Below are 20,723 nucleotides of genomic sequence, written 5' to 3'. Positions count from 1 at the left end.
TGTTTGGCTATAAATTAAATATGAAATGGAGCTAGAACAGGCTCACATCTTTATTCAGCTGCCTTGATATTAAAAAAAAAAAAAAAAAAAAAAAAAAAAAAAAAAAATTTCATTGCCATTCTACAAAAGTTAAAGCTATATCATAATATTCATTTTCAGTGTTCTTCCCATTGTGCACAATGAGGATTTTGTAACATTAGATACATCTTAAAGTTCTAAACTAGACGAGTTAACGAAATTTTAATTAATCAATAAAATTCACAAATTTAGTTTTTGGGGAGGATGTACTTCTCTACCAAGACAAGTTTTCCTAAAAGTCTTTAATACTTGTTCTTTAAAGGTTGTAGACTGAGCCTTTTGATTGCTTTGATCTATTTGGGAAATTTAGTTATCTTCTACATTAATCGTTGTGAAATTAAGTATGTCCAAGTTAGTGTCTATTTCAAGGGGAAAGAAGCACTTAACTGGCCTAAGTACAATTCTAGAGGATATTTTCAGCTTCACAAGATGCTTTATATTATCTTAAACTGAGAGCAGTTCAAGTACTTCGATTATTTCTGATGAGAACAATGTCATTCATTCACTTTAATTATTTCTTTCGTACCTTTTACATTGTTTTGAAGAAAGCCTAGACATTCATTCCTTCTTAAAGCAATTTTCTTATCAACTCGTAAATATTTCTGTCTTTCTATTATATTCACTGAATAAATTTCATCTAGATCATATACATTGCTACCCATTAAGTGTTATAAGAACATAGAGGGTTTTAAGGGTGTCAAATCGTCACCTTCCTCGGACAGGTAAGTCAAAGGTCTGTTGTTTATTAAACTTTTACAGTCGTACAGAAGGGTTAAGAACTCTTCATATCCTAAACAAGTAATTGGTAAAAATATATTTACGGGTGCCCCTTGGCAAAAATTTGTGATTTTTGGCGGTACACAGACACTGAGTTTGTGCGATTCTTTGGCTTGTTATTTTGGGTTTGTGTAGTGCCGATTTTAATAATAATAATAAAATTCCACTTTACTGGTTTTAGAATGCTGTGGTGTTTGGCTATAAATTAAATATGAAATGGAGCTAGAACAGGCTCACATCTTTATTCAGCTGCCTTGATATTAAAAAAAAAAAAAAAAAAAAATTTTTTTTTCATTGCCATTCTACAAAAGTTAAAGCTATATCATAATATTCATTTTCAGTGTTCTTCCCATTGTGCACAATGAGGATTTTGCAACATTAGATACATCTTAAAGTTCTAAACTAGACGAGTTAACGAAATTTTAATTTATCAATAAAATTCACAAATTTAGTTTTTGGGGAGGATGTACTTCTCTACCAAGACAAGTTTTCCTAAAAGTCTTTAATACTTGTTCTTTAAAGGTTGTAGACTGAGCCTTTTGATTGCTTTGATCTATTTGGGAAATTTAGTTATCTTCTACATTAATCGTTGTGAAATTAAGTATGTCCAAGTTAGTGTCTATTTCAAGGGGAAAGAAGCACTTAACTGGCCTAAGTACAATTCTAGAGGATATTTTCAGCTTCACAAGATGCTTTATATTATCTTAAACTGAGAGCAGTTCAAGTACTTCGATTATTTCTGATGAGAACAATGTCATTCATTCACTTTAATTATTTCTTTCGTACCTTTTACATTGTTTTGAAGAAAGCCTAGACATTCATTCCTTCTTAAAGCAATTTTCTTATCAACTCGTAAATATTTCTGTCTTTCTATTATATTCACTGAATAAATTTCATCTAGATCATATACATTGCTACCCATTAAGTGTTATAAGAACATAGAGGGTTTTAAGGGTGTCAAATCGTCACCTTCCTCGGACAGGTAAGTCAAAGGTCTGTTGTTTATTAAACTTTTACAGTCGTACAGAAGGGTTAAGAACTCTTCATATCCTAAACAAGTAATTGGTAAAAATATATTTACGGGTGCCCCTTGGCAAAAATTTGTGATTTTTGGCGGTACACAGACACTGAGTTTGTGCGATTCTTTGGCTTGTTATTTTGGGTTTGTGTAGTGCCGATTTTAATAATAATAATAAAATTCCACTTTACTGGTTTTAGAATGCTGTGGTGTTTGGCTATAAATTAAATATGAAATGGAGCTAGAACAGGCTCACATCTTTATTCAGCTGCCTTGATATTAAAAAAAAAAAAAAAAAAAAAAAAAAAAAAATTTTTTTCATTGCCATTCTACAAAAGTTAAAGCTATATCATAATATTCATTTTCAGTGTTCTTCCCATTGTGCACAATGAGGATTTTGTAACATTAGATACATCTTAAAGTTCTAAACTAGACGAGTTAACGAAATTTTAATTTATCAATAAAATTCACAAATTTAGTTTTTGGGGAGGATGTACTTCTCTACCAAGACAAGTTTTCCTAAAAGTCTTTAATACTTGTTCTTTAAAGGTTGTAGACTGAGCCTTTTGATTGCTTTGATCTATTTGGGAAATTTAGTTATCTTCTACATTAATCGTTGTGAAATTAAGTATGTCCAAGTTAGTGTCTATTTCAAGGGGAAAGAAGCACTTAACTGGCCTAAGTACAATTCTAGAGGATATTTTCAGCTTCACAAGATGCTTTATATTATCTTAAACTGAGAGCAGTTCAAGTACTTCGATTATTTCTGATGAGAACAATGTCATTCATTCACTTTAATTATTTCTTTCGTACCTTTTACATTGTTTTGAAGAAAGCCTAGACATTCATTCCTTCTTAAAGCAATTTTCTTATCAACTCGTAAATATTTCTGTCTTTCTATTATATTCACTGAATAAATTTCATCTAGATCATATACATTGCTACCCATTAAGTGTTATAAGAACATAGAGGGTTTTAAGGGTGTCAAATCGTCACCTTCCTCGGACAGGTAAGTCAAAGGTCTGTTGTTTATTAAACTTTTACAGTCGTACAGAAGGGTTAAGAACTCTTCATATCCTAAACAAGTAATTGGTAAAAATATATTTACGGGTGCCCCTTGGCAAAAATTTGTGATTTTTGGCGGTACACAGACACTGAGTTTGTGCGATTCTTTGGCTTGTTATTTTGGGTTTGTGTAGTGCCGATTTTAATAATAATAATAAAATTCCACTTTACTGGTTTTAGAATGCTGTGGTGTTTGGCTATAAATTAAATATGAAATGGAGCTAGAACAGGCTCACATCTTTATTCAGCTGCCTTGATATTAAAAAAAAAAAAAAAAAATTTTTTTCATTGCCATTCTACAAAAGTTAAAGCTATATCATAATATTCATTTTCAGTGTTCTTCCCATTGTGCACAATGAGGATTTTGTAACATTAGATACATCTTAAAGTTCTAAACTAGACGAGTTAACGAAATTTTAATTTATCAATAAAATTCACAAATTTAGTTTTTGGGGAGGATGTACTTCTCTACCAAGACAAGTTTTCCTAAAAGTCTTTAATACTTGTTCTTTAAAGGTTGTAGACTGAGCCTTTTGATTGCTTTGATCTATTTGGGAAATTTAGTTATCTTCTACATTAATCGTTGTGAAATTAAGTATGTCCAAGTTAGTGTCTATTTCAAGGGGAAAGAAGCACTTAACTGGCCTAAGTACAATTCTAGAGGATATTTTCAGCTTCACAAGATGCTTTATATTATCTTAAACTGAGAGCAGTTCAAGTACTTCGATTATTTCTGATGAGAACAATGTCATTCATTCACTTTAATTATTTCTTTCGTACCTTTTACATTGTTTTGAAGAAAGCCTAGACATTCATTCCTTCTTAAAGCAATTTTCTTATCAACTCGTAAATATTTCTGTCTTTCTATTATATTCACTGAATAAATTTCATCTAGATCATATACATTGCTACCCATTAAGTGTTATAAGAACATAGAGGGTTTTAAGGGTGTCAAATCGTCACCTTCCTCGGACAGGTAAGTCAAAGGTCTGTTGTTTATTAAACTTTTACAGTCGTACAGAAGGGTTAAGAACTCTTCATATCCTAAACAAGTAATTGGTAAAAATATATTTACGGGTGCCCCTTGGCAAAAATTTGTGATTTTTGGCGGTACACAGACACTGAGTTTGTGCGATTCTTTGGCTTGTTATTTTGGGTTTGTGTAGTGCCGATTTTAATAATAATAATAAAATTCCACTTTACTGGTTTTAGAATGCTGTGGTGTTTGGCTATAAATTAAATATGAAATGGAGCTAGAACAGGCTCACATCTTTATTCAGCTGCCTTGATATTAAAAAAAAAAAAAAAAAAAAAAAAAAAAAATTTTTTTCATTGCCATTCTACAAAAGTTAAAGCTATATCATAATATTCATTTTCAGTGTTCTTCCCATTGTGCACAATGAGGATTTTGTAACATTAGATACATCTTAAAGTTCTAAACTAGACGAGTTAACGAAATTTTAATTTATCAATAAAATTCACAAATTTAGTTTTTGGGGAGGATGTACTTCTCTACCAAGACAAGTTTTCCTAAAAGTCTTTAATACTTGTTCTTTAAAGGTTGTAGACTGAGCCTTTTGATTGCTTTGATCTATTTGGGAAATTTAGTTATCTTCTACATTAATCGTTGTGAAATTAAGTATGTCCAAGTTAGTGTCTATTTCAAGGGGAAAGAAGCACTTAACTGGCCTAAGTACAATTCTAGAGGATATTTTCAGCTTCACAAGATGCTTTATATTATCTTAAACTGAGAGCAGTTCAAGTACTTCGATTATTTCTGATGAGAACAATGTCATTCATTCACTTTAATTATTTCTTTCGTACCTTTTACATTGTTTTGAAGAAAGCCTAGACATTCATTCCTTCTTAAAGCAATTTTCTTATCAACTCGTAAATATTTCTGTCTTTCTATTATATTCACTGAATAAATTTCATCTAGATCATATACATTGCTACCCATTAAGTGTTATAAGAACATAGAGGGTTTTAAGGGTGTCAAATCGTCACCTTCCTCGGACAGGTAAGTCAAAGGTCTGTTGTTTATTAAACTTTTACAGTCGTACAGAAGGGTTAAGAACTCTTCATATCCTAAACAAGTAATTGGTAAAAATATATTTACGGGTGCCCCTTGGCAAAAATTTGTGATTTTTGGCGGTACACAGACACTGAGTTTGTGCGATTCTTTGGCTTGTTATTTTGGGTTTGTGTAGTGCCGATTTTTGCGCCAAAAATCACCTTTTTGACACCTTTGCACATTTCACCATATTTGACAAAACCTAAGGAACAAATCAGACAGTTCAAAATTCCTAGCCAGCATTCCTTGTTGCATTGCCTCCCATCTGTATTTCACCCATAATAAAATATAGTCAACAGGGGCGTAGCTAGAGGGGGGCATCTGTCCCCGGGCGCAGAATCCAAGGGGCGCCAAACTGATGTTACAACATTTTAGAATTAAATGTTTTCCATCCTTGGCAAGCAGTAGGGGGCGTGAAATCTTCTGTTGTCCCTGGGCGCTGAAAACCCTAGCTACGACTCTGATAGCCAAACAGAATTGTATCGTGGATTCACATATGTAGATCAATTCAGAAAATGTCAGAAATTAATTCTTAGTCTGTTACTTACTTGAAATTCTCTGTCTGTCACTTATTTTAAAATTTTTGAGTAGTTTTTAAATTGAAACAAATTTTCGGTTATTTAGAAGAATCTGCTTTATAAATAAATGACAATAATTTAAAATGCTGTAAATAATGTCTAATCCTAACTTGATATGACACTTATACTGTAATCTAAACTGATACTGCTATATAAATTACTGAATATGTTTGAAATTCATTTGTATGAAAGCTTTTAAAAACATTCTCCATTTATTTTGTATTTTTATCATCTTTATCAACATACTGTTTCATAATGATTGTGAATTTTGGTTATTAATTAAAAACTTTTTTTTTAAAAATTTTAGTCTCGTATCATTCTGTATGTCAACAGGCTGAATTCAGAAGAATCTGTTATTCCATATGAATATAACTAGTAAGTAAAAGGCATTTTTATTTTGCTCTGTCATCAAACTTGTTATACATTGCATTCAATTCAAGAGTGGTATGGAGCATGGTCAGTTTAAAAGCGGCATGTAAGGTATATTTAGGGTTTGGTTTTGTTCCATTATGACCATTGTTACAGGAAAAGTTAATTGCAGCAGAATGGGGGTAGTGGGGAGGGAGGGGATGGACACATTGTTAGTTGCAGGTGTTCTGATGTACTGCTAGGTTATGTTTGTTCTTCATTGAGTGAGAAATTGTCTTCTATGATGCCATTTAGTGTTCAGGAACATACTTTCATTATTGAACAATATTTCAGAACAAATTCATTCAAAAAAGCTGCACTAAATTCATGGAAATGTTTGTTAAGAGTGTTTCGACTTTAAGTTCAATTTAGAAAATGGTCAATAAATTCTGTGAGACAGCATCTGTATGTAACATGAAACACATACAGTGCAAGAGGACTGGACTCATACAAGCGGCTTGTAACTAAGGTTAGTGAAATAGTGAAAGATCTCCCCACAAACCTTTGTGGTGCCTGTGGTGATCCACGGTTTGAAAATGGTTTCTGAATCAGAAGAGATTCATGCACTAACCTAGTGTTTCGCATTAGAGAGTAAAGAACATCTATGATATAAAAATATACTTTTATTTACACAGCGAAAACGCGCAGCAACATTATTAACGAAAGCTCATTCTCCTAAAAACATACTTCTTTTTTCACTCCACTTGCGCATGCGCATTGACAATTACCAAAGGAGCTTGGCAGATACTGCCATCTGTTGGATAAACTATTCGCTACATATTCCTCCCACCTGAATTTACTGGGAGGTAAATTCACATATTTGTTAAGTATAATATATGCATAATAATAGTACAGTATACAACATTGAAGTATAAAATTATGCCTACCAAGATATTCTAATTAAATTGAAATACAAATTTACCTGGAGATGCAGCATTCCATAATTTTCTAGACATATTAACAGATAATACTAAACCTAGAAAAATAAAAATAAATCAAATTATTACAAAGTATTCAAACAAGTACAAAACATTTCACAGACGTATCACTGGTTTCACAGTTCTACCACTGCTGGTAGTCATAGGAATATTTTCAGTCATATCCTTTTGGACTGGGTTATCCAGCTCAAGTCTGTACAGTCTTTGCACTGGTCTCAGAAACTCAGAAGTCTCTGTTTTTATGACAGCAAGTCTTATTTGTCCATCACGACCAGGTAGCAGCTTTATGACACGCGCCAGGTTCCAAAAAGCACGTTTTTTGTTGTTATCTTCAAGTAGAACAATTTCACCCACCTGGAGAGGTTTAGCTATAGAGTTTTTAATGGACTGCTGACGTAACTGTCCTAGATATTCCACACGGAATCTTGCTCTAAGTTGTTCTCTCACCTTTTGTAGATACTTAGCTTGTTTACTCAGTTTTTCCTTATCCACTGTATCGATATCAGGTACTCCTGATTTGGAAATCTCCCGCAGGAACATTTCTGGAGTTAATGGGGATGAATCTTCGTCTTCCGACACGTAGGTAAGTGGCCTAGTATTGATTACTCTCTCACAGTCGCATAGTACTGTAAGCAACTCCTCGTAATCCAGGGCAGCGCGACCTAGAACTTTTCTCAGAATCTGTTTGACCATTTGAACTAAATGTTCCCACCAACCGCCCCACCAAGGTGCGGAAGGAGGAATAAATTTCCACTGAATTCTTTGCTCAGCGGCCTTTAATCGCAGACTCTCCCAATCAATTGTATGCAGAAGGCTCTCCACTCCTTTAAAATTACTGCCATTGTCTGAGTATATTATAGATGGTCTTCCGCGACGAGAAATGAAACGTCTCAATGACTGGAAAAAAGCTTCAGTTGTCAAGGATGTTACTGACTCCAGATGAATGGCCCTATAGACCGCACATGTGTAAAGAACAATATAAGCTTTTCGACCATCCTTAAGGTAGAGGGGTCCTGCCAGATCGACACCCACTATCTCAAAAACATTTGCATCACGTACTCTATCTTTCGACAAAATTCCTGGAGTTACATCACAACTTTTGGATTTAAATCTTTGACATTCAACACATTTTCTAATGCAGTTTCGTACTGCCTTACGAGTTTTGAGGATCCAATACTTTTCCCGCAAATGAGACATCATAGAAGTACCAGCATGCAGCAGCTCATTATGTGCATTCATTATTAGTAAGTTTACTACTGCATGATCAGATGGCAAAATGACAGGAAACTTAAAGTCATCAGTATCGTCCCGATAAGAAATATTGGTTTTAGCTCTGATCAAACCATCACGATCAACTATAGGTCTGAGGTCTTTAATTTTATCATCGTTCACACTCTTAAATGATTCTCTTTGAACCAATAACATAAGAGTTATCTCAGCTCTTTCAATTTCCGAAACTGACAAAATTTTGGAGGTTTCGTTTGTAATTCTTCGTAATTTAAAGTAAAACCTAAGAATCCAACCTAACATGCGTACAATTTTCTTTATGGATGAAAAGTACCTGTAATACCAATTGTCAGGTTTAGAATCTTTGTTAAGAGTTGTCAATACTGATTTACGCCTTTCTGAATTTATGATCTCTTCGTCCGGCAAATCGGTGCCTCTTGACCATGACGATTCTGGTTCTAACAGCCATGATGGGCCCTCCCACCATTTCGACAGCAAAACTGTTTAACTGAACAGCCTCTAGAAGGGAGATCGGCGGCATTCAGCTCTGAAGGGATGTAATGCCAATCTTCTATTTTTGTAAGTGTTCTGATTTCTTGGACACGATTCCAAACGAAAGTTCCCCACCGTATGTCTCGCTGGATCCAGCACAAAGCGGTTGTTGAGTCAGTCCAGAAGAATGTTCTTAAATTTGGCATGTTCAAATCTGAAAAGACCATACGTCCCAAGCGTGCTCCGATTAAGCAGGATAATAATTCCAAACAAGGAATAGATATACTCTTTAAGGGCTTAACTCTAGTGCGTGCTTGCACAAAATTTAAATAAACCTTATTTTCGGTCTTCACTCTTAAGAAAATACAGGTAGCATAGGCATGCTTGCTGGCATCGCTGAAAACATGAAGACTTACATCTCCGTTAACCGATCTGTCAATATTAAGCCATCTAGGAATTTTGACATCAGACAGCAGTTTCATTTCCTTTACCCATTGTATGGACTTCTTTTCTAAATGTTCTGGCAATTTTTGATCCCAATTTAATCGTAATTTCCAACACTCTTGCAATATCACCTTTGGGAACAGGGTAACGGGAGAAAGGAAGTAAGTCTACTGGGTCAAATAACTTATGCGCGCAAGAAAGGAGTGTTCGTTTACTCGCGACAATCTCCTCTTTCTTTAGTGACTCAATTTTACAGGAAAGAGTATCATCCTTCAAATCCTAGTTTAACCCTAAAACGCAAACGAATGTATCTAATTTAGAGTTGGGAATTATTTCGGTTTCACAATTCGACTGCCATCCTCTAAGATTAAACTTTCCCAGTGACAATAACATTCTCGATTCTAGTACAAATCTATTCAATTCTTCAACATTCTTAAAACTAGTCAGGCAATTATCAACATAGAAGGACTCCTTCAAAATGTTGGCTGTAACTGCAAACTGATCTGGAGCACAATTTAAATGATAGTTCAACGTAGCGGCTAACAAAAATGGACTACAGTTAAGCCCAAAAACCACGCGACTATGTCTGTAAATTTTAGTATTCTCTTCTTCTGCACCTTTCCAAAAGAAACGCAAATAATCTCTATCCTTCTCTCTTATACCAATCTGCAAGAAGGCTTTCTCAATGTCTGAAATTACTGCAAGAGGATATTTCCGAAAACGATTCAACAATGTTGGAATTATTTCTATTAGGTTGGGACCTTTCTCAAGACAATCATTTAAGGAAAGTTCTCCTTTGGCGTGTGCCGAAGCATCAAAAACTGGCCTTACTCGCGTAGTTTCACTAGATTCTTTAAAAACCGGCCTATGAGGCAAATAGTGCTCTCTATCTACTTCGCCTACCTCTTCAATAATTCGTTCCTTCAACCATGTATCAAATACTTCCTGATAAACTTTAATTTGATTCGAATCTAATAATTTCCTTCGCGTATTAGTCAGGCGTTTTTCTGCCAACGTTTTATTATTAGACAAGCGAGAGGGGTCCAGTACCCAAGGTAATGCAGTTTCATATCTCCCGTCTGAATCCAAATTCAAATTTTCCTCAAAATATTGCATGGTCTCCTCATGAATTTCAGCTTTCTTTTTAGACTCAACTGGGTCATTTATACCAATAACGTCTAACTTCCACAAGTTTTCTGCTGATCTTTCGTTTAGCAATAAAGAAACACATGCAAGAGAATCATTTATACCCGAAGATTCCTTCGCTGGAATTTTACCCATTAAAATCCATCCCAAACTTGTTTCCATCGTGACCGGACCACTTTGTAAACATTTAATATTTCCGGTGAATAATTTTCCAGCAATATCAGAACCTATCAACAATTTAATGTCACTTTCGTTTTCGAGAGCATTACCCTCTACATCTGACACTTGAATATTTAATTTACGAAGTTCTTTCAACCAAGGACCTTTAGGTATTTTCTTAACATCAGAACAGATAACAGATTCACTTAAACAATGCACACTACATACATATTTATTATCAAGGCTACTCAAATTAACTATATATTTAGAATGCAATTTTTCTTTTGTTTCTACACCTCCGAATAATTTATGAACTAATTTCACTTCACCAACACTGTTACATTTCAAAGAATCTGTAATATCTTTCGTTAAATAACTTCTCTCGCAACCCGTATCTATAATCCCTCTGACTATCCTTTCCCTGTTGCCATTTTTTACCCTTACGATTAATGTTTGTAGTAACACATCGGAGCTCGCGGATCTGCTAGCCAAAACATTGACCTCATTTTTCGCCAGAGGCTCTACTTGTTTAGTCTCTTTCAATTGAGACGGAACTTGTTGACACATTACTGCCAAATGCCTTTTCTGGCAAATTAAACACTTAACCTTGGACTTACAGTTACGAGAAATATGGTTTTTCTTCAAGCATAATAGACATAAACCCTTCTTAAATATTAAATCTTTTTTATCCTGATATGTAAGCGTACTAGCTTTAAAACATTTTTCTGTTAAATGTGGCTTATCACAAAATAAACACGATTCCTCAACTTTCTTAATAGGAGCATTTTCTTTAAATTTGTCTCCTGTATACAAATCATTACAAGTAGGAATATTAGACTCATCATTAATGTAACTTTTAGATTTTCTACTTTTATCAAAGGAAAAACACGCTAATTTAATTCTCTCTTCAGATATCACTTCATTTTTCAAAAACAGAAGAATAGATTCAAGATCACTCTTACCTTGTTGTGACGAGCTCTCCCGTTCCCTCTCCCACACGCGTAAGATGTCAGGGGGCAGGCAAGATTCAACTAACGGAAAAATAACACTAGTGTATTTATCTTCAGTCACACCGAGAGATTCCAGAACACGCAGTTTTGTTTCTAAACTGTCGTACAACGATGATAGCGCAAAGTCGTTTTTGGTTGCATTATTATTTATCAACACAAGATTCAATAAATCCCGAACGTACACTTGTATAAGAATATCTTCACGTCCAAAATGATTCTTTAAATGTTCGATGACTTTCGGATAATTTTCTTTAGTTGTCGGGAAACTCTGCACTATTTCCCGTGCTTTCGATTTGGCAGCAGTAGCCTGGATCAGATATACGAATTTCAAATGATCATCTAGCACTGGATCTTCGTGTATCTTACTAAAGGTATTCCAGAAATTCAACCATTGTCGTGGATCACTTGTAAATTCAATCAAATTTATTTTCGGAAGCTTCAAATTCGTTGCCGTTGTTCTTGAATCAACAGTTCTGGTTTCATTTACCGATGCATGAGTCAGCAAATTTTTCTCTAGTTTCACAGTGATTTGCTTCACTTTCATCCTGGCTGCTATTAATTTCTCCTTGTAAGTCTCACATGACTCAAATTCTTTAGTATATTCTTCTTGCGAGACTTCTTTTGATTTTGATAGGAGATCCAATATTTCTTCATCCAACTGTTGTAGTCGAATTCCTTTATCTTCCAGAATTTCCAGGGACGATAATAGAACATCACTGTTCAATTCTGACTCATTCAAATGTCCATGTAGGCTATTATATGCTTTCGTGAAGGCTGCACGCAGTGGTATTCTTCTTACTTTCAAGGCTTCCATTTCTGCTGTTAAACCATCAAAAGTGTCCTTTACCTAACTAATGCGTCCTGTTAGACGGACGCCACTTTTTATTGTGGTGATCCACGGTTTGAAAATGGTTTCTGAATCAGAAGAGATTCGTGCACTAACCTAGTGCTTCGCATTAGAGAGTAAAGAACATCTATGATATAAATATATACTTTTATTTACACAGCGAAAACGCGCAGCAACATTATTAACGAAAGCTCATTCTCCTAAAAACATACTTCTTTTTTCACTCCACTTGCGCATGCGCATTGACAATTACCAATGGAGCTTGGTAGATACTGCCATCTGTTGGATAAACTATTCGCTACAGTGCCTAAGACAGGAGGTGCAGATGTATATAGGATCAGCAGTGAGGAAAATGTTGAAATTATATCCATATTGAATTCAAGTTTTTCATGATTTAAAACAGATTGACTAACCTAATCATATGTACCAAACATACAACTCCGAAAATCCTTATCTTTTTGGGGAGAACTCTTTCACATGTAGAATGTTGGTGTCTGGTGTGCAGATCCAGGCAGCAAGTAATAGGCCATGTTTTTTTTTTTTTTTTTTTTTTTAAACACAGTAGATAGTGAAACTTACTAAAACATTAAAATGCAGTTTGTTGCAATCTTGAAACCAGATGAATGTTTGTGCTGGTTTCAGCAGAATGCTGCAACTCCGCATACTTCCAGTAAGACTATGGCTGTGTTAAGAGATTTCTTTGGAAACAGGATTATTTCAAAGGGACTGTGGGCCGCCAGATCTTCAAGTCTGGACTACTTTTGGGGGGTGTTTTAAGCAGAAAGTATACTGGCAAGAAACTACGCACCTTAGAATACCTGAGGCACAACATCACTGTAGAAATTAGGAGTATGACTGTCTTCTATAATGTTGCAAGAAATAAGAAAAATGTGTTAATGTGCATTGAAGAATAAGGCCATCATTTTCAACATTTGCTTTAAAAATTTTAGTTATATATTTTGTATATTGTATATTTGTGCTCCAAACTACTTTTATTTATAATGCACTATTAAGTTGATTTCCTACACTATAATTTCTTTTAAGCATATATTAGATTTAAAGAAATTATGATGATGGAAATGTATAGTAATTCAGTAATGCATTACGATTTTTGAAAAATGTGTTTATTTCTGAGTTATTCATCTATATTCATAAATTAAAGCTGATGAATTTCAAATAAATCAAATAAGATTGAAATGTTATTTTGCAAATTTATAAATAATTTCTCTTGTCTTAAATGTTTAAGTAAACACTTAAAATATGATTTTTTGGGCTTGTTTATAGAGACTGGCAGATATTCATTTTGAATTTATAATTAATAAGTGGTAACTATTATACATATTTATTTTTATTTAATGAGTGTAATTTTTTATTGGTGTTAAAATATCGAAGTGGTGGTCCTTTGACTTCGACAATCGAAGTGGTGGTCCATAACTTCAAAAAAGAAAATATGCTTGACTTTAGAAAGCATATTTTCTTTTTTGAAGTTATGTCGTATGAAGTTATGTATCAAATGAATGTTGTATGTTGCTTTCTGAAGTTATGTATCAAACCAATTCCAAGATATAAAAGCAAACTTGACTACTTTAAGGGTTTTAACTACATTGGAGATACTTGTGCATGCTTTTAATTAACCAGAAAATTTCTGACATATGTGTTTTACAAGAAGTTTATATCAATATTTTCTACATAATGGTGCTGTGATTTTTATCGTAGCAATATCAATCATCTCATTTACTAACAGCTTCTTATTTCAGTGTTCTGAATTACTTTTTTGTGATGGAGCTGTCAGGATGTTGATTGTATGCAACTGTTCAGTTCTGTTCTTCTTAACACTTTGAGCTTTAACATAAGAGATCACGCTTAATCTTTGGATTATGGTAACTTGGCGAATTTTTGGCGAAAATTTGGCGACAAACTTTGCTACAGCAAGCCTCTATTTTTTTTTTTCACCGCCATTTTGTCTTCACGAAGTAAAGACATGTTTCTTTTCTTTTTATTTTTTTTCAACACTTTTTCCAACAATCTGCTAGCCGAATTACACATATGCTAGAAATTTTATGGAACAAAACTGCTTAATCATGACATATATTAACTGCAAAATTGGGAAAAAGTGCAGAATCGCAAACTCCTTGCCGCGTTTCAGAATCGCACATACACAGTAACCATGTACATGTCAACTTATTTTTACTTAAAAAAACATCCCAGAATTGCACAAAAATGGCATTACGCACACTCTTCACTATATCCATGTACACTGCTTTTTTCTCATAAATTAGAAAAATTTCACGAAAATGCATGAAAATTTTGTGAATCTTTAAATTCGGTAAAAAGGACATATATGAAATTACCTGGTCGCGAAAAAGTATATACCCTTTCCAAGGATGAACAGTTGCACGTATAAAATAAATAAAATATCCAAAACTTTTACCTCTAAATTTTGTATTATAAACGTCACCAACTAATTTATAACGCAAACATTAAAAATGGTTGCAAATACTTAGTGTCAAATATTTAAATTATTTCCATGCACGGTTACTTCCACTGAAATGATTACAGTCAAAAGTCGTTAATCCGGACTCGTCGGGACTTCGGCGATTCCAGATTATTGATTTTTCCGGATTATAGATCATCAGTTTAAATCTCGTAAGATGGTATGCGGAAATTTTAAACTTAAAAATATGAAACCGTATTATCAAAAAAAAAGCTTAATATTTATTTGTTTACTTTATTAAAAATTTCTTTCAATGCAAGTTGTTTAAGTTGCTTCGTTTTATGTGATAATACTTTCTCTTTAATTCTATAAACAGACATAATTTCTTGTTCAGTTACAAAGTTCCGCTGTTCAAGTCCCGTTAATTGCTGTGCCGAGAATACCGACTAACTTGTCAATCGAAATTTTTTCGTTTTCACTAACCTCTCTGTCACATTCTTCATGTCTTTATCCATTTTTTGCAGCAATTCCACTTTTTGTTTGTTGGACATCGAAACATACTTTCGTTTTGTAGATCCTTTGGAAGTTCCAGCATCGGAAATTCTATTTGACATAATCGAAAGTTCAAGTTTACTTTTATAAAATTGATCTTACAGTCTGCAAAAAATAATAAGCGGGATCCAATTCGAAGATTAAGGAACAACGCAATCATTAACATTAACTGAAATAGATAATTAGATAATTTTAGCTTACACCGTCCGTTATACATTAAACGCGCAGGCAAAAACGTATTCTGCACTTGCGCACACGCATATGCGCAGTAGTCAAAGTCTTACGCGCACGCGTAAAACGACTGTGCGCATGTGCCAACGCGGTGCATGTGCAGAAAGTTTTTAGCTTTGAGGTCCGGATTATAGATCATTCCGTATTATGGGTGTCCGAATTAACGACTTTTGACTGTACCAAATTGCTACAAACATATAATTCACAAAATAACTATCATTTAATTAAAATATAATTAAATTAAAAAACACTACTTAAAATATAAATAAGCACATACATTAAATTAATAAAAATTAGCTTACAATCCTAATTACTTTAAACTAAATCATTGCTAATAACAATTTTCCAATAATACCATATTAATTTATTTACTCCTTACATTTAGAACAATGCATAAAAATAATATCCTCAAATAATTAAAAATACTAACTTACCTAATCTTCTTCAGAATCTTGATTACGTGGCAGATAAACTTTTCTTATTTCCTCCGCTAAATAAAAAGTAATCATATGTGCGCCTGTTTCAGGATCTTTAAAATCATACTTATAGTTCACAGCAAGATGTTGAAAACCTTCATCCTCCAAACAGACATATGACTTCCAGCAATCAGATATTATTATTGTACCAGGTAGAATAAATAACTTAATAAAACTTAATAAGCAATCTTTACTTCTATCTCGCACAACCTTAAAAAAACACTTATTACTACCCCTTTCAATCCCACTAAATACCCATTTCGAATTCACTTTAGATAGGGCCATGGGATCCAAAAATTAACCAACACTGTTTCACACAACACAGAATAAAGCTAAATACAAAATTTCCAGATTTTTTCCAGATTTCCCCTCTTTTCCGATTAAAGAACTGTAATTCGTCCATTAATGTCACATGACATATCTCATGATCTCTCATTTCCCTCACACAAAATAATGTGTAATCGGAACTGAGTACTTCTCACATTATTCCCAAAGTCCTAGGTAGTAACCTTTATCGCCTACCAAAATGTCACCAAACTACCTGTTACCATATTCCAAAGATTAGCCAAGATCACATCTTTTTTTGATTTCTTTGCAGTTGAAGAGTTAGTATGAAATAAGAAAAAGTTCTTTTCTTAAAAAATCAGTTTTTTCTCCATGATTAACCCTATGGCTGATCATCCCACGATTTCCATGGGCGACTCAAATGTAGCAAAATTTGCTTATCCTGCGAGGAGCGCATCCCGTTTAGCCATTGAAATAAATTATATACACTATTAGGTGCTTAGTTTACGTTTTGAACAACAGATATCGTTAGTTGTCCACTAAATTGCGGCATTTGAAGGCACGTGGTTTTAGCCCTCAAACTTCACTTTTTGCCACTTTTTTCTTACAAAAAGGGCTGCTAGAAAACGTTCAGCAATTATCTTGATTATTTAATTAAATTATTGAATTATTAATTAGATTTATTGCATCTGGTGCAAAAACTGTGAAGTTGGATTTTGCCTTGAACTCTATCATACTAAACTGCATTTCTAAGGTATTTTACCCTCAGCGCTTTATATTTTCTTAAATTTTATACATTTTACTTTTTTATATTATGCAATAAATAGAAATTAATTGTAATTAGACTGACATTTTTTTAAAAGAAAGATTTTTTTTGGTAATAACATCTGAAACTGGTTTTTTCCGCAAATTAGTTTCTCATGATAAAAATCTATATAAAAAATATTTTCCAGAAAGAAAAGTGCATTTTTCAATTCTTCAATATATATAGATTTAAAATATGAAAAATATGTGTGTGTGCATATGTATACACATAAATGCACATACATACACATGTACATACATTCATACATTTCTTAATTCGGCCCCGATAAGAGAACAGTACCAATTGGTAAGTGAATGAAGTATGAGAAATAATAATAAAGAGTCAATGTTATCATGATTATGGATTTTAAGAGAGGTTGAGTTCCATCCGAGAATATTTTTTGCAAGATCAAACGCAGCTAATTTCCCACATCTGAGAGGTCTTTAACCCCTTAATGCATGAAAAAATCTTCAGAAAGGTATTTTTTTCTGCAAATTTTTGTATTCTTTTTAACTCAAGACTGTAGAAGCTGTATTCTGTTGTATTTATGTGTAAAAAAAATTCGAGCACATTTACTTAGGTGTGCAAAAATATTTAATTCAGTGTACTTGAGTTAACCCAGTTAAGTGCATTAAAAGGTTACATATAATTAGATTAATCAGAACATATAATTAGCAAAGTTTTTACCAGTATAAACTATATTTTCAAATTTCCATTCTAAATATCTGCTTGAGTACTTGGGCTGACTGCAAAAAGATGATAAACTGATTTACAAAAATAAATTAATTAGCTGAAATGCATTATGAGAAATTTTATAGCTCTGAGTTAAACATGCGTCATGTTCAACTGATGTCACACATTGAGTCCTGCACATGAACTTTCTGAAAACTGTTACCACGACTTCTATAATTCTTATCTCCTAAAACAAATATTGAAAAATTAAAACCTCATTATAATGTTAGGTAAGTAAGTTAAATCAAAGAAAATTTGCATTGTCTTTTATTTATGAAGGTAATTTGTGGTTGTATCTTTGGTTTTAATATAGCACTGCAGTACGTACCTTTTCCAGATTAAAAACAGTACCATTCAGTTGCTTATATTTTGATAGTATAATAAATATTTTGAATAATTTTATTGATTGTAGCATAGCCACCAAGTGTCTCGGTTTTTCATCACATCTCTCGGTCTTGTGGTAGATACCAAAACTCCAGTTTTTAGTTTTTAGCATTTATCAAGGGAAAATGTTTGGTACTTACGTATTATCGCAACCAGGTTGGCGCGATTTGTAAGTTTGAGTAAAAAAGTATGAATAGAAAGAAAATGTACATTTATTAATTACAGATAATTTTTAATACAGTTTTTTATATTATTTTGTTTTAAAATATAAAATAGCAATTAAACCCTTCCGGTTTCGAATTTGAATAAGTTGCAGAATTATTTTTTCGGCGGAATCTTTTGGCTATTGCTTTTAGCGCTGATTGAAAACCGTCTTCGCCATTAACAGCTTGAGCTTGGCGCCATATAAATTTGATAAGGTATGAGTCAAGATGATGACGGGCTGTTCCTCTCTGTTTTTTGTTGCGCAATTTGGCTGAGCCCCACATGCGCTCTACATGTTGTGTGTGAACGCCTGTGTTGGGATCCACAAAGTTATATTTGTGATTTACAGTTCCATGCAGAAATCCAGCATTTTCGAACTCACTTGTATTCAAACTCATTGTATTTACGAAAAACTACGTATAACATGTAGGGTTGCCGTAAGTAGGGTCGCCAAATTTGGCGATTTATGCGAATTTTGGCCTGGTTGCGTTAATACATAAGTACCAAATGTTTCTCAGCAATAAAAGAAATTTTTTGGATTAAAGAAACTTAAATTAGGTAAATTTCATTACCCCACCCTTAAGGATTTTCAGAATAATTTTCCTTTCTGATTTCATTTCAACTGAATTTTTTTATTCCTATACAGTTTTATTGATTGTATAAAATTTATCAAATTTCATTTGATTTGAGTTGTTAGTCTACTCTAGACATTTGCAGATTTTTATGCGAAGATTCAAGCAATATTTAATCAGTTAATATTCGTATTTAATTTTGTTCACTTTAATGTATGGTATATTGCTAAGTTTATCCATGCAGATACTACATACGCTAATTATAATTTTACATTGAATTATTTTTATAAATACAGAAGTACCTCCCAATAAGGGACAACCACCGGATGAGACATTTTATCCCTTAAATAGAGGTGTCCCTTCTTCAGAGGGTGCATACTATTAGAAATTCAGGTTGTATCAAGCTTTAAAGAAATGATATATAAATAAGCAACACAGTCACAGGTATTTATTTGAATTTGAAGTTAATGAGAAATGAAAAGCTTATAGAAATGAATGAAATAGTTAATAAAAATGAAAATATTTATTGTAAAAGTGTGTGAAATGAACAATAGAGTTTGTGCTTGTTGAAATTTATGAAAATAAATTGTTACATGGGTTTGTGTGAAAGTCTGCATTGCAAGAATTTTTTTCCCACATGGTTATTAAAGTGATGATCTTAAATCCTTCGCTCTCACCAACAGTTATCATGAATTTTTTCAATTGAAAAGTGTGTTTTTCACTTTCACTTCAGTATTGTCACAGTCTTCATCTGGCTCTTCTTAGTCTTCCTCACTGCTTTCCTGGCTGTTTTTATTAAAGCTCACGCAATCAGTAAAGGTTGAAATAAAGGATTTTATGTTTTAATTGGTGTCTTCAGTACATAAGTTTCATCAGTTTTTAAATATTCTTGCATTTCATCACTACCACTGAGTTTGACAAGTTCAAAAAATCCATTTTCATCAATTGTCTTTTCACAAAGGGCATTCAAAAGTGGAATTTCAAAGCGTGCTTTCTTAAAACAGTGCTGAATAGAACTTTGTGATATGGATTTAACAGCCTTTGTTGTCCACTGAATGGCAGTCAGTGCACTGACACATTCTGCGAACTGATTGCTGTTTCCACAAGCAGCTTGATAAAAAACATTGTAAAAACTGTTTTCTGCAATGAACGTTGTATTAGGTTCTATGTTCCTCCTTACTTGCTTTGGGAACATTAAATGACCTGACTCGGAACAGGGAGCTTACTAAAGCTATGTTCAATAAATGTAGAAAGTAGACAAGATACACAGGAAGGGTATACGAAACCCTTTATTTTTCTCTCTTTACAATGATTTCTGGACTTCGGAATACAGAAACCAACCACTTGTGTTCTGAACGTAAGAATATAAAAATATTAACTAAATTCTAACTAAACTAACTTTGGATTAATAAACAAGTGTCTACTTGAAGATTGGCCGTATATTAACAGAAAGGTCGTATGTAGTACAGAGAACTGTTAACAGTACGATACGTTTAAAATTATCAAGAGGATTAAACCTCTGGCCTTGAAGGCAACCAGCAACCGAGTAAAACTGCTATGGCAAGCGGCCTGCTCCTAATCACTCCTTCCTCTCTCTTGCTTGGCAAAAAGCCACAACTTAAGTACTTGGCGTTCGCAAGACAAATTTGCATAAATAAGTTAAAGCTTTTAATTCTGGCCGGAAGTAGAAAATAAGAAGTGATAGTAAAGATTTAAAATAAAATAAACGTTAGTAAAACTTAAAATCCTTACATACTTCCCGCCAGAGTTAATTAGTTTTAAACTGA

General features: G+C 33.3%; 1 protein-coding gene across 1 annotated transcript in view; it reads left to right on the top strand.

Moving 5' to 3' along the window:
* Positions 1-20,723, top strand: part of TM9SF2 (transmembrane 9 superfamily protein member 2) — a 111,746-nt gene that overhangs the window by 7,128 nt on the left and 83,895 nt on the right. Inside the window, exon 2 of the mRNA XM_085807092.1 lies at positions 5,898-5,965. Coding sequence (XP_085663218.1) covers positions 5,898-5,965 — 68 coding nt within the window. The remainder of the gene's footprint in view (positions 1-5,897; positions 5,966-20,723) is intronic.

The sequence above is a fragment of the Stegodyphus dumicola genome, chromosome X1, assembly GCF_044657685.1.
Source record: "Stegodyphus dumicola isolate Sdum_Otavi_A_Nest chromosome X1, ASM4465768v1".
NCBI lineage: Eukaryota > Metazoa > Arthropoda > Arachnida > Araneae > Eresidae > Stegodyphus > Stegodyphus dumicola.
Note: the sequence above shows the minus strand (reverse complement) of the source record. Positions and strands in the feature narration are given on the sequence as shown.